This window comes from Phalacrocorax aristotelis, chromosome 1 (genome assembly GCF_949628215.1).
Source record: "Phalacrocorax aristotelis chromosome 1, bGulAri2.1, whole genome shotgun sequence".
In the NCBI taxonomy this organism is placed as follows: domain Eukaryota; kingdom Metazoa; phylum Chordata; class Aves; order Suliformes; family Phalacrocoracidae; genus Phalacrocorax; species Phalacrocorax aristotelis.
Genome location: NC_134276.1, coordinates 46,359,894 through 46,375,189, shown reverse-complemented (window position 1 = coordinate 46,375,189; position 15,296 = coordinate 46,359,894). Strand labels below are relative to the sequence as shown.

At 45.0% G+C, this 15,296-nt stretch overlaps 1 protein-coding gene and 1 long non-coding RNA gene across 3 annotated transcripts in view; one reads left to right on the top strand and one right to left on the bottom strand.

The window, feature by feature from the left end:
• Positions 1-54: 54 nt before the first annotated feature.
• LOC142055120 (uncharacterized) lies at positions 55-7,417 on the bottom strand. Its single transcript, XR_012659816.1, has 3 exons — positions 7,332-7,417; positions 2,871-2,986; positions 55-837 (listed from the first exon to the last, which is right to left on the bottom strand). It is a non-coding gene; the product is annotated as an uncharacterized LOC142055120 (long non-coding RNA).
• Positions 6,733-15,296, top strand: part of TBC1D4 (TBC1 domain family member 4) — a 117,488-nt gene continuing 108,924 nt past the window's right edge. For both annotated transcript variants that reach the window (XM_075088567.1, XM_075088558.1), the window contains exon 1: positions 6,733-7,406. In XM_075088567.1, the coding sequence (XP_074944668.1) occupies positions 6,849-7,406 (558 nt within the window). In that variant the 5' untranslated portion in view covers positions 6,733-6,848. The remainder of the gene's footprint in view (positions 7,407-15,296) is intronic.

Genomic DNA, 15,296 nt, shown 5'->3' with positions numbered 1-15,296 from the left:
AAATACTCTAACTTCTGTGTTAATTATTAAAAACATGAGCATAAAGATTTCCAGTGACATAAACAACATTCAGCATTTTAATAACAGAATATATACCATACATTGTATATTTCCAGTAGCTTAAAACAGTAATTTATAGTAACATTTCTGCATTATGACTTGCTTTTTAAATAGCGTGTTACATTTCTCACTTTACTTTTTTTTTTCCCTGTGTATCCATCTCTTAAACAGATCTTTCTAGATTTGTATCTTGTTCATATAAAACACATTTACATTTCTCTACCAAGGTTTTCGTGCAGTTTAACCTCTCTAAAATCCTTCTTACGCATTTTGTCACGCAGCCTAGTTTTCAGTGTCTTTAGGCCACACTTAGGAATACCCTTCTCTGCTGCTGGAAGTGGCCCTGTTGCTTAATTCCTCTGTGAATTATTACGTCTGAATCTGAAAAATAATGTTCTGCTGTTCTTGGTGCTACTGGACCTGCAAAGAATTATTCCATTCCCCATTAATGGGGCTAGAATGTCATCACTACTGTGTCTTAGGCAGATTACGGGTGTGTTTTAAAAAAATATTAATCTAAGAGCTTGGCCAAATTAAAGCAAGACAGGCTTCCTTCCCAGTGATGCTTCTGAACTGGCAAGTACTGGATGCTGCAACCACATTGCGTGAAGCTTGAGAGGGGTGTTAAAAGTTTACATTTAAAATGAGCAGAGGAACGTAGGTGCGTGTCTTGCACAACTCACTGGTGTGCTGAGCAATGCTGCTTCTCGCGGTTGGAACGTGGGAAGATGAGATGCTCAGCAGTCGACCGAGTCAAGACAACAGATGTCGATTTACCTAGGGGAGAGTCAAGGACGATGAGAAAGAGGATTAAGGGGTTCCCATCTGTTATTTTTTTTTTTAATTATTATTATTGGCAGCTACGCTGGTATTGTGTTGGGACTACACGTGCCCTGTTGTTCATGGTAAGCTGTACCTTCTCCTACCAGCCATACAGTACCGAGCTGTGAAACTGCAATAACATTTTTAATAGTGATACACTGTTGAAGTCTTAATGATATTTGCATTTTCCTCCTGCAGAGATATAATTTTTGACCTTTGAAGTACTCCTGCCTTGCAAAGCATCTCTATTCTATATTGTTTCTGCACTCTACTACAGATCTGCTAACCTTTCTAGCCTGTGGTTCATCCTTTGTAACAATGCATTTGTGGAATCATATTAAGATGTTCCTCTTAGCTTTGGCAATGACAAGAAATCCTTCCTTAGTTTCCATTTCTAGAGAGCTGGAGGGTACCAGGATCCCGTCCAAATCACAAAACGAGGCAGAGGCAGTGGGCACTGACAGGGAGAGAAGTAGGCTCCGGCAGCTGCAGTACTCTCCTCTTCCTCATTTTTTCTGCTCTTTATATGTTACAGCAGCAGTTGGGGAATAGTAGGGAAGTAAATGTCTCCTTTATATGAAAGCAGAAATAATTGGGAATGTGGAAGTTCTTGTTGCAGAAATTGCTCTGTCTCCTGTAAGAACTAGCTTTGCAACTGGCCTGAGCTGCTAACAGCCACCAAACTCTGTATTATGTCAGCAACAGGGATTTTAGTAAACTCACCTGACACCCTTTTTTGGGGGAGGAACCTTAAAAAAAAAACAAACTAACTACAAATGTTCTCACCTGAAAAGATGCTATAATCACACATAAGCACACAGAAGTCAAGACTAGCAGTTTTAAAGAAAAAACCTTGTTGTTCTTCGCTGGATCCAAAGTCTGCTGTGCCAGAAAGTTTCATGGGATGACCATTAGATGAATAAACTGACAAAAATAAGTATGTGTTCCATGATCAAATGCTTCTTTGAAGAGAAATATAATAATTCAGTGCACTGTCTCTCTTAATCAGCGCTACATTAAATTGAATAACAATACACTGAAGACAGGCAAAAAATGTGCTGGGTCGCCTTAAGTTCTGAAGGTGTTTATGAAATTTCTAGCTAGGGATTATTCTCTTATGAACTTTGCTCATTCCAGTTCCCCTAAGTCTGTTTTGGAGTGGTTATTGGCAGAACAAATTATTACCTGTCATTATGATCAAAAAGGATTAGTGCCATTTGAGAAGAAAAAAAATCCAAACTACCCAACCCCCATTAGATTAATTTTTCATCATTTTTATTGTGTACACATTGCAGTGAGTGTCCCCTGCTACTGACCAGTCTCTTCAAGACCAATATGTCTTCCTCAAATGTTTGGCGTTATATTTTGAACTATAATAACCCTCTATACATCCTGCAAAATACACCTTTTTCGTGATGTTTTACACACTTAATAGTAACAGAGTTCCTCTAACAGATAAAGTTTAAAGCCTTGGTAATATGCCCAGTCTACTGAACTTACTTTCTAATGCTTCAATTATATTTCCAAAAGTTAATGCATTAGAGTCTTCAAGTAAGACTCAGTAGTTTAAATCAATACAATACATTCTGAAGTAAAAATGTCTACCTCTCAGATCTTACTAAAAAGTGATTGGATAGTAAAATAAAATCTGACTAATTAAAAATAATGCATTATTTTTTAGCTGTGGTAGTGGTCCTTGAAATCCCAGAGTGTCAAGCAACGGCATTCTTAGAAAAGCCGTAGGATGAGAAGCAATTCCAGCTACGGGGCATGTTACTGAAATGAAGGGGTTGAAATTATGCATAAATTATGGGATTGTAAAGTCAAGTCTACAGCTCCTCTAATAACTTAATAATTTTTTCTGCAATTAAAATTGTGGCTAGAAAGCTTAAGGGGGTGGATAATTACTAGCAATTAACAGTCTGACCACGTGAGATGCTGACGTCTCTCCGCTCCTGAAGAAATTACTGAGAACTGTGGTCGCTTACCATTTTGCAGGTTTAAATCTTTGAACACGGAAGATGAACCGATGACCCAGATCTGATACATGAAATGGCTCCTGCGGTGCCACGTGCAGAAACAGCAGACGTTATCAAGGTGTTGCCTTAATGAACAAAACATACTTCCTTTCATAAACAGAAGGAAAATATGCTTTTTATTTGGAAAAATAATCTTTACATGTAGCGCTCCGCTGACAAGCACGTTGAATCCAAAAAGCTCAGAGGCATCTACTTGCATTTAGTTAACTGTATCTGTGTTTGGGACTTGAACAGCATACCTTATTCTGGAAGATTTTGCATCTAATGTCTGTTTAGTCAACAAAAGTCAATGGCAGGTTATCAGCAATTCAGAAAGGTCTGACTGGGTACGTGGTTGGTTTTATTTGACCAACTGAACATGTATTGCAGCACATGATATGGCAATTACTGAGCATAGCACTTTATGTACTTTACATATTCCAATATAGTTTTCACTTTGAATTTTAAAATTTGTCTCAAGAAGCTTGGCCAATAATAATAATAAAAGAAGGAATTTTTAAAAAATTGTGGCCTTTCGTCAGAGGCATTGCCTGTCATGTCTTGCACGGGTGCTGCACTTACGCTTCTTTCCATTTGGGATGACCTGGAGATAAACTGCTCTATCGTCAAGAACACACATGTATTTGCAAAGCTCTGTGGATAAGGGCTATGGAAAGTTGCTTTCTTCTCTGTCCCAAAGTTTCTGATTCCCATTAACTGAGCTATAAGGATTATGTAGTTTAGGTTAATTCCTAACTACATTGTGCAAAGAATTAGAGAATGATGCTTTTGTTACTGTTACAGTTTTAAACACTAGGGGAGAAATGACATGAGAAGCATGTCAGAGGTCACGAGCAAAGGAATACCATGCTCAATACGAGAGAAATTCGGAAGTTTTACCTTAAAGGTGCATGAAGTCTTACGGCTGGAAACAAATGAGAAAAAGGGACCGACTTCAAGAAGGAAAGTTACGTAACTAGAGGACTGAGTTTCTAATGAAACACTATTAACGAGATGGGGGATGAAAAGTGGTAGGCCGATTAAAGGATAAGAAAGAAATGATGAAGTAAATGGATAAAGGTAATGGACGGCTAAGTGGGATTACTCTGAGAAATCGATGGAGAGAGACATAAAAAGCTGAACGAGAAGAAAGCACAAAAACTTTGGATTAACATCTAAGAATTTGATTCTGAAGGTAGTTAAAATATTAGTGGCAGAGTTTATATAGATTAATTTCATCTTAAAAGGGATTTGTGTAAAGAATTCAATAATAAAAAGGAATTAGGTCAAAATAACCAGATCTCACGTCGTATTAAGCAAATCACCCAACTGAAGGAGAAACCAAACAGCTTTACATAACTGGCACAAAGGTGATAATTTAAGAATTTCAAATTGATTTTCCACATTTTGTTCCTTGCACTTCTACCTGATAAAATAAGTCATAAAAATTGAGTGCATCCTTAGCAGCTGAAAACCCAGCTCTGCAGCGTCTTCAGGTAAAGGCTTCTTGCTCTGTTTGAACAATGTGAGAACATCAATGGATCTGTGATTGCTTAAAAGAATTTCAGCCTCTTTTTGCCTTTTTTTAAAATGTATTCACATGACTGTGTTCACGTTTCCTGGTTATTATTCATTATTCATATCTCCACAGCACCTAAAATCCTAGGTGTTTGTCCGCAACCTGGTTTTGGTAGGTCATATACAAACATAATGCAAAGGGATCTGATAGCCTGGGAGATGGTGTTTGCAAGCAGCTGCAGCAATTCAGTTATGTTGCAGCCTCCCCCTTTGTTAGAGCCATTTCATGGTTATCCCATCTAAAATCATTCCAACCGAACGCATGAGGGGGTTTCGCCGCTACTTTAGTACAAACCCAGCGTTCGGTTCACTTCCCAGGTAGTTTAAAATGGGTCTATGCATTCAAGCGCAGCTTCACGGTCCAGATGAATCATCCAACCAACCGTTTCCCCAAAGGAGCGAGCCACCTTGCTGCCCTCTCCACCCCCGAGCAGCTATTCCCGCTTCCTTTGTGCCAACAGCGGCGTCTCTATGAGCGCTGTCACTTAAATTAGAGGCGGCTCACGGAACTGAACTGGCAGAAAGCGAGGAGCACTTCAACACAGCATTAAACCAGCACCAGCGCTGCCGCCAGAAAGCGAACGGGTCTTCTCCCAAGTGTGCTGTTAGAGGATCATAGCGGCTCCCACACCATCATCCCGCAGTGCTGGCACACAAAATCTCAAGTAAAATTCTCAGCTAAAGGGTTAATGCTAACTGCGCAGACTGAGGGACAATATTTTAGGTCTGTGATGCAAAAAATTTGGCTGTTATTATCCTGCCTCACTTGTAAAATGTACTGTATGACAACACAGTTCAGATGTTAAAAGTGTGTGGAAACAGTCAGCTTGGGAAAGCAATTCCATTCTGGCTTGAGCCACCGCAGCAAATATTAAAGCCGGTGTCCAGCCTACCAAAGACTTTTTGCATTACCTGCCCTGCTCTAAAAATAGCTCATTTTAGGATGCTGTGGGAGCAGGTATATTTGAGGTCGTCCCAAGTCAGAGCGTTAAAACTGAAAATTGCATCCAATAAACCAAAAACGCATAAACCAAACGATTGAACTGGGGAAAAAAAAGAGCAAAATACTTTGCTCAGGAAATGAGCGTAGTTGCTTGTAATGCTATTAAAATACTGCTAACGCGATGGTTTTGTGTCAGATTTCTGTGTCAGTTCAGACTGTTGTGGGCTGTGATCTGCTTTGCTGCGTGACCCCTCTCTGCCCGATCTAGCACGCAGCCTCCAACTGCACGGAGGTGCTCTTCAGCTCAAGCTACGGATTTATTTTTTTCTAGACAGGGTTAAAATGGTGGCCACAGTAGCACGTTCCTGGGAATTATCCCCGCCATGTCCACAGATTTAAACACAAGGACAGTCACTAAAACTGACAACTACAAGATGGATACGGATGCTGTAGGACTGGGAGAAAAAGCTTTCTCTAGCTGCTTTCCCAGGTAGAGGAGACCGGTAACTAATATTTACAGTAGGTGGCGGATTTTTCCTTGACAAAAAGCGATGTTATCGCGATAGCGGGGGGGGGAAGGGGGGGGGCCGGGCGCAGGCGACAAACCACAACTAAAAGCTTAAGCAGGAAAAAAAAAAAAACTAGAAAAAATTATTTTAAAATCAGTTGTAATTAATCCCGGACTTGACAGGGAGACACTGCTGTAACTCAGCCGTGGAAGTGCCTCTGCACGTTTGCGGCACGGCTGTTTCTCCCCGCGTGGGGGCAGAGGCCGGAGGGGAGGCACCGGGTCCAGCAGAGCCCTGCGGCGACGGGCCGGGGGGTGCCCCGGGACCCCGCCGGCCCGGGAGAGGCTCCTCTCGACCCCCCGCGCCCCTCCAGCTCCCAAGCACCAAAACCAAGTCGGGAAAAAACCCTCGGAGCATTCGCAAGCGGGATGGGGGGGCGGCCCCGGCGGCCTTCCCACCTCCTTCCCTCCGCCGCTCGGCGGCCTTCCTCCCCTTGCGGACCTCCTCCTCCTCCCTCCGCGACCGGTCACGTCGCGGGGCGGCAGGGAGCGGCCGGCAGCACTGGCGGAGCGGGGCCCACGCCACCCCGTATTTTCGTCTGTATCTCCGCGGGCGGCGGCGGCGCCGTCCCGCCCCTCGGCCGGGGGCGGCGGGGCGTCGCCTCGCCTCCCCGCTCCTCCCCGGGGCGGTGAGGAGGGTGAATCGGCCGCCCTTCCCCGCCCCGTGGGCTGACCCCGGGCCGGTCGGCGCGGAGGGAGGCCGGGAGGGAGGCGGCGCGGCTCCGGGGACGTGCCCGCTCCGGGCGGGATGCGGGCTTAGCTGCGGCCCCGGGCCGAGCGCAGGCCGCGCCGGCTGCACCTGGCGCCCGGAGGGAAGCGGCCGCGGAGCCCCGCGCCCCCCGCCCGGGAACCCGCCGCTATGGAGAAGCGAGGGGAGGGCGCGCCTCTCTCCCACCCCCTGGAGCCGGAGCCGGAGCCCGAGCCCGAGCCGCAGCCGGCGGCGCCGGGGGAGAAGCGCTTCAGGCTGTGGTACGTGGGCTCGTCGTGCCTGGACAGGCGGACAACGCTGCCCATGCTGCCCTGGCTGATGGCGGAGATCCGCCGCCGCGGGCAGCGGCCGGAGCCCGGCGGCGCCGTGGGAAGCGGGGTGCCGGCCCGCGAGGTGCTGCTGCTGCTGGGCTCCCCCACGCTGCGCTGCGTGCCCGCCGGACCCGCCAGTCCCGGCCGCCCCGCCGCCCCCGGCTCCGGCACCGCCACTGACTCCGGCACCGGCTCCGCGCCCGCCGCCGGCGGCCACGGCCGCCCCGCCAGCCCCGCGCCCGCCGTCTTCATCTTCGAGCACAAGGCGCAGCACATCGCCCGCTTCATCCACAACAGCCACGACCTCACCTACTTCGCCTACCTGATAAAGGCGCAGCCCGACAACCCCGACTCCCCCATGGCCTGCCACGTCTTCCGGGCCACCGACCCCAACCAGGCGAGTGGCGGGGGCAGAGGGAGGGGGCGCTCCCCCGGGGTACACACACACACACACACCCCGCTTTGCTTCTCTCCCTCCTCGCCTGACGGGGCCCCCAGCCGCGGAGGGGGGTCGGTGTGCTGGGACGGGGCACGGCTGCGCTTGAGGGGCGCTGCGAGACCGTAACCCTCCCCACACCCCACCCCGTGGGGTGGGGCGAGCCTGCCCGGGGCCGGCCGTGCCCGCTGGGCTCTCCCGGGAGCAGCCGTCCCGGGGCTGCACCGCGCCGAGCTGCTCGGGCGGCTGCAACACCCGCGGGGGTCGCGGGAAATGGGGGGGGGGAACACGACATACAATCCCGCGTGGCCGTGGGGTTGCTGTGCCACCCCCTGCCCCGAACGCACGGCGCACCCGCCTGCCAGGCCGGGGGTACCAGCCTCTGCAAAACGTGGGTGCTCGGGAGATGGACCCCTTTTCCTTCTCCTCTGTCCCTCTTCCGTGGGGCCGCCTCGTGTCCCACAAGAGCTCAATGGCAAGCGCATAGTTTACTTTTGCACCATTGTTGTGCGCAAAGTGCCCAATTTTGCGAGCAAAATGCAGAATTTGTGTTAAACCGTCCTTACGGTGGCGTAAGTGTTGGAATCGAGTAGCCCACATGGTGCTTTCAGGGCTCCGCCGACCCCCGGCGTTGTGGAAACCATCGTTCGGGACCAGTGGGCCCTATTGTGCTCACAGGTCACGCTAAGGACACCTGGCCGTGCTCAGGCACACTCAGTAGTGCTACAGTCAACCCTAGGTTTGGGTGGAGACATTGTTGATAAAGTGCCAACTGGAAAAAAAAAGGCCTAACAGTAAGACTGTATTTTCCTGACACTTTAACAGGCTTTGGCTCACGCGGCCAATGTGCAGCAGAGTTCTTTCTCCTCCCTGTGAGGAGTATGTGAGAGATGGTGGCTCAAGGAATAGGTTTGATCGCTGATTTGGCAAGGTGACAGCGAGAAAAAGGCCTTTCCATAAGAATCCTTTGGTTGAGTAAGCTAAGACATCTCTGCCTGAGTTTTCACAGACACGTATGGGGGGAAAAATGCACAATTAGAAATGCTGGATTTTACCGAAGCCCCTTAGCTGACATACTAGATGTACTGAACAGTTGCTTGGGTTTCTTTGGGTTGTGGGTGTTTTGGGTTTTTTTTTAAGTGAAGAGGGTAGGAAGTATTAAGAAAATAACCGAAAAGTTCTCAGTATATTAATTTTTGAGTCAACATACTGCCAGAGATTTTAATACTGGAGGGATTTAGATTGTGTGCATAGCTGTGGCTTGAGCTGTTGTCAAAGATAGGACAGGAGGTATCCCAAATGGAGGTAGCTATGGTTAACGCCTTGGCAACTGCTGCCACCATTGTGCTCTGCCAGAAGGGAACTCAGAGTTAGGAGAGAGCACGCAGAAGGAGCGTGAAATGGAAGGGATCATGTCTGGCAAGGGAGGAGTCAGAAATGTCCTTTTAAGGAGTCTGACCATATGGACAGAAGGGAACCAAGTCTCCTGCTGTTGGCAGGAGATGCTGAATCAAATCTATTTCTGGGGTAGGTCTGCTCTGGTACCATGACTTTGTAAGACAACCTCATGCTGTAAGGGAGTGGATCCCTATTACTCTTGTCAACTTGCAAAATACTGTGTACATTTACAGTGGGGAGACCGTTTCTGCCTAAACCTTTTATCCATATGTCTTCCCTTTCCTCTTGGAGGAAAATGTCCTTATGTCATGGAATGAAATCAGACTGACACTATAGGTAAAGCCTTCCTATTGAAGGAAGTTATTGGTATGAACAAGTTCTCTTTCATAAACTCCTGTCTTGTTCTGACAATGTAGTCCAAATCTTATCTGGCAAGATTTTTTTTTTAGCCGTGCTATCGTTAATAAATCCCTCACGTGAGGTTTACTCAGCACATGATTTCCAGACAAAGAGCTACAATAAGGGTAGTGGATGCACAGCCAGTGACGTGATTCACAGGTGTCTGACTAACAGGCAGGTTTTTTTAAGGTATCAAGAAGAAAAGAAGGTAGATTTTTTTTTTTTCCTCCTTCCCAGGTTTCGTTACTAATGGTTGAGGCTTGGTTGGCTAAGTCTGTGCAGGTCTCTAGCTGTTGATCTGTGCTTAAGCCTAGTCCTCAGTGGACGAAATCAGGCTGCAGGTTGCTAGCTCTGAAAAATCTCCTTTTGAGTCTCTTAATTGTTATAAAATAGATACTGTTCTTGCACGCTTTTGAGGTCTTTAAGTACATGCTTGTTTCATATTGGTTATGTGAGCTTTGTGGTGCATATTAGCTTAGAAAGTATTTTTCACAGCTGTTATTTTAAGACGACCTCATTTTCCATCTTAGGCCACAGTCAATTCCAGCCAATGCAAGTCGGCATCGCTACTGAGAGAAGTGATCCTCTCCTCTTCAAGCCTCGACGCCCTGTTCCTTCCTCTCGGCTTTGTCCTCATGGCAGCACAGCTGTTTGTGCAGCCGCCCGGTGAACAGGATCAGGGAATTGACTGGCTGAGGTTAAACTTGCTTTTCCCCCACCTTTGCCAGATTAGTTCCAAAACACTTCCCTGATTTGCTTTACTATGCAACCCTAATACCGTTTACATCAAGACAGGTAGGTTGGAGGCACAAGGTAGCAATGAGTGGCCAAGAAGGGGAAGGGTGGGATAGCCTTTTCAGCAGTTATACTGACTTCAGGCTAGCCAGAGATGACCACAAAGCCATGGTGTTATCCCTCTTGGTGGCATTAAGCTCAGCAGCATGCTAGGTCACTTTGAAATGAAGGAAGGGTACAGGAGATGTCGTGTGGTCTTTGAGTTAGAAGACAGCTAGCTGTAATTTTTAATGGTGGATGTAAATTATCAAAGCGAGAGGGTAATGATTGACTTCCGAGAGGTTAGTGCTAGCGCCGTAATTCAAAAAAACAGTGTAGTTGAGAATGAAAATTTTGGCCTCGAGCCCATTGCTTTGTCCACCAGTGATATTGCACAGTGTCTTTGATGCACGTGCACTGACTGTGACCACAAAAGGGGATGTTATTTGCAGATAAAAAGCAATGCTTCTTGCCAGTCCCTGCAAATTTCTTCAGCAGATGACCAATAAAAAGCCAATGCAATATGTGCTCTGATAACATCAAGTGGTAAGATAACACCTTTTAATGTTATTTGCCGTGACTGAAGAAACAGAGAGTGAGGCATCATGAAACATCTTTACGTTTTATTTGAAAGCCTGCAAATTAGTAGGCAGAGCTGGAAAGTAGGAGCTAGTGGATCGGCTCCTGTTCTGGAGTAGTACTTTGGCATGGTGTCAAACCCAGCGCTCAGCTGTCATTATGGGGTTGGATGCTAAGATGCTTTTATTGGGGGGGGTCTCTTTCTTTTGCCCTTTCCTTACATGGGGAGAGAAAACTTCTGGACCCGTCTGACTGATGAGTATGGGAACAGAAGTTTTGGACTGTTTTCCTTCAGAATTATTACAGTGTTTGCCGCTCCTCAGAACTTTTCAAAGCAACAGCCAGCTGAAGTGGATGAGGGTAGTTGTCTGTTTTTGTGCTGGCAAGTAGCTTCTGAATGGCAGCTGGAGATTTTTTAGTTTTGTATTGCTGTCATTTCAGAATTATCTAGGATGCACAGAGGCTGTCTGTAAACATAGATGACAGCATTGTCTCATTTTATATTTGGCAGATTTTCTTCACAATCCCAGGAACAGAGTTTTGTTTGGTTTGGGTTGTTTTTTTTTGTTTTAAACCAAAAGATAGAGTTTGTAAATATAGCAGGCATACCCTTCTCCCAGCCACCAAGAAAAGCCCTTTTGATTAGCGTTTTCAAACTCAACTTTAACACACTTTTACCATGAAATACTGATTTTATTCTATAAACCAGATTTTAGTTGTGTGAAACGAATCAATGCTGTATGACAATTGCCTTGAGTTCCCTGTTCTCTGAGAGACAGGCTTGTGGTTTAATCTCTTTCTGCACTTTTTTGTTTTTAATTATTATGCTGATCTACAGTGTGCATTTTCTTCTTGAAACACGAATAAGCCTGGTTTGGGGATTTTTTTAAAAAATTTTTTTAACCTGAACTGACATCCTAAACCTAATTCTACTATAATTGATTCTTATTAGTGAAGATAGTTGTCTTCTCCAGTTAAGCAAGAACTTACTGGATGCATTTTGTATTTATTTTAGAAACTTTGTAAGCAATGATCCAAATGTGTTGTTACAGGGTTTCAAAACTAATCCAAGCTGACTGTGAAAGAAAAATGTCCTGGTGCACAGACCTCAGCAGCGTTTAGCTCGTGTGTGTATAATCTGTAGCTGTGGCGTTCTGCCGTAACTATGTGTTAGGGTGACTAGCCTGTCTCAAGGCGAGGCAGAAATAACGGAGCATTTTGCTGACAAAGTAAAGCTGTGATAAGAACTGGAGAGGTAGAGGGACAGAGACAAGAGCCGGAGGCAGCCTGCCTATAGCCCAGATCCCTGCTCTGTCTTTGCTGCATTGGCTCAAAGTCAAAACTGTTTGTCTATTCCAAGAGTGTGCTAATTGTCTGTTAGATAATGTATTTCAGTAAAGCAAGGCCGTTAAGACAGTTTATTCTGAAAAACAAGGCATCAGTATAAAGTCTTTCATTTTTGCTATTCAGAGGAGCCTTTTATGCTGTAATAATATCATGTTCTGTAAGACTTTATATTGAAGAATGTAAGTTAGAAATGTTTGAAGAAGAAGGTTCGTGAACTTTACATTCATATTTCTTTTGTGCTTTGATTTTTATGTGCCATAGGAGCATGGGCTGAGTGGTAGCAAATTCTGGGCATATTACGTATATACAGCGTTGTTGCAGTTCATATTCAAATGTTGCACAGGTTGAGTCATCTGATAAGCTTTGTTCTGAACAGGTATAACAGACATGATAGAAAAGATAGGCTCTGGGTTTTTAGGGATTCTGCAGGAAATGGGAGAGTTGCAGAGTTTGGTCACTGGATCAGCTCGAGCGTACTTTGATTGCAGAGGAAAGAGGTAATGCTGTTTTCCATGAGAAAGATAGGTTGTCCCAGTTCTACCAAGAAAACAAGTCTTAGAGAGACAAAAAAAAAATTTCTCGAAGTTTGTGTGGGCCAGAATTTCATTCATGGGGTGAGACACTGAAAAGCAATGACTCAAAGTGTGGATGCTAAAGGCTCGCAGTGAATGCAGAATTGTTTGGTGAGCGGCCTCATTATCTCCAGCCTACATGGGCTATGCAGCCTCAGATAAGTCTTGGTCTCTTTTTTTTTGGGTTTGGTGTTCTTTTTGTTCTTTAAGCAGTGTCTGACCTAAGATTTGGAAAGTGGAACTGAAAGTTGAGAATTTAAGGTTTCATTTTTGTTTTACTTAATTCAGCACTTTTTTCCTGAAAACAAAAGTCCTTCTCATTTTAGGCTTGTAAAGCTATCTTTTTAAGTTCCAGTTTTGAACATCTTGTCCGTGATAATCTTCTGTCATGTCCCAAACAGAAGAAATAATAAAAACGTTATAACTGTTAACTGTTTCTAAATGCTGATATGTAGCCTTTTTATCCTTGATGAATGTTTAGGAGACAAAAGAGAGAATGGTTTTAGATACTACCATATCTGCTCTGTTTGTACAAAGAATGCATTCATTTTCCCTTTTGCAGTTCCTGAAAACCACCCTGTTATTTGGGGAGTAGAAGCAACATTATGGAGGATTTCATTTTCAGACAGGCAAAATAAAATATAGAATGATAAGTAGATGAGATAATGTAAGCTTACTGAGGGTGGCTGTAGGTAATACAGTGACCAGACAATGAGGCTATTTTATTTAAAGAAAGGAGCTTGTATGCATCTGTGCACACCAAATCAAGGCTCTGCTTCTGATTACCTGTTTCTACATTTTTCTGTCCTATTTTTCAAATGTAGAGACAGTTCCCTTTAAAAATAATTAAATAGAAATTTGACTTCCAAAAGATTTGGCTAGCTTATGTGTGTTTTGGCAACAAGAAGAGTCTGATTTTTAGGGATGGTAAAAATCTCAGACCAAAATGCTTGAAGTTAGTGTTTATAAAAGTGAATGCTAAAGAAGATTCAGTTTCTAAACAGTCATCGCAGAATAGTAGTGTGACCGACTCCTACCTACCTCTGTTCTTTGCTAGAGTTTGGTGTAGCATTTGATGTGCACAGCTCACCCTTCCTTGCATCTCTTCCATCCATCTTCCCCATTTGCCTGGAACTCCCCTGAGCTTCTCTGAGGTAAAGCAATGAACACCGTGATGAATTCTGGGGGTCAATCATGGAGATTGCTCTCTAGGCTTTAGGTCATGCAGAGGTTTCAGCAGCATTGGCATGGTCCCCTCATGGCACCAGCTGTCCTCTGCCACCTGGTTTTGTTTCCTTTGTGGTTTCAGGTACTATTTGAAGTTCAGAGACAACAAAACACACATGAATTTATTTCTGTGTGGCTTTTATTATTTGTCCCATATGTGAATTGTGGCATCATTTACCTTCATGTTCTGTGCTGCTCTGAGGCACCTTTAGAGACCACAAGGAGATGACTGGGTAAAAAGACCAGATCTATTGGAAGTCTTGTATAGGTCATTAAATAATGCAGTATTTGAGAGCAGCTGGAAAGTAAACTTAAGGCAGCAAAGTGAAGTGACTTAATTCATAAACAGGATCTGTGCTTTTCTGTTCTGTGTAGACTGTAATGTAATCTCTATTACCTTATGTTCTGACACAAATAGGTACATCAAGACCATATGCAATAAGATGGGTTCTGAAATAAATTAGAGCATCACTAATGGAGGATAGTGTATGATCATGCCATGAACAACTAAATCTGCCCGGAAGAGGTCTTCAAAGTGAAAAAATGTGATACAAAATGTCAGAGAGGGGCTGAAACCACTAAGTGTGGAAGTGGTTACCTCAGGGATGCATGAAGTATGTGACCTCTGATTTATGTGATCTGTTTTGGGTACCAGAGAATGTGCATCAGTTTTCAATATGCATGTTTTAATCCATGAACATTTTGGGTTGGTTTGGTCCCTTCCCCATCCCCACCCCACTTCCAGGTGTATTAACTAGTTGACAACTGGTAGATCAGTGAGGTGGGCAAATAAACATACTTGGTGGTCCTGTAGATCTGAGAACACTTTGGTAATTCAGTCTTCCTCTCAGTTGTAGTCAGGGAAACCTATTTGTGCTGCAGGGGATTAGTTCTTTTCCCTCCAGTCCTAAGTGTACTACTAGGACATAAAAAAATAAACAAGCAAACAAAACCACATGCATTCACCCTAAAGGGCTCACTGTAGCCCATATTAGAGTCTGAACTTTTATATTTTTATAAAAACTAACTGTATATCTTGAAAAATCCAGTTAGTCTTCATTCATTACAGCCTCTCTCACTGTAAGGGAAGATCGAGTTCATGACCACCTGAGGAACCTGGACATACACAAGTGTATGGGACCTGATGAGATGCGTCCCGGAGTCCTGAGGGAATTGGCTGGTGTAGTTGCCAAGCCACTCTCCATGACATCTGAAAAGTCATGGCAGCCAGGTGAAGTTGCTGGGGACTGGAAAAAGGGAAGCATTGTGCCCATCTTTAGAAAGGAGGATCTAGGGAACTACAGTCCTGTCAGCCTCACCTCTGTGTCGGGGAGATCATGGAACAGATCCTCCTAGAAGCTATGCTAACACACATAGAGGACAGGGAGGTGATTTGAGAACAGTCAGCATGGCTTCACCAAGGGCAAGTCCTACCTGACCAACCTAGTGGCCTTCTATGATGGAGTGACTACATGAGTGGACAAGGGAAGAACTATGGATGTTGTCTATCTGGTCTTCTGTAAGGCCTTTGACATGGTCCCTCACAGCATCCTTC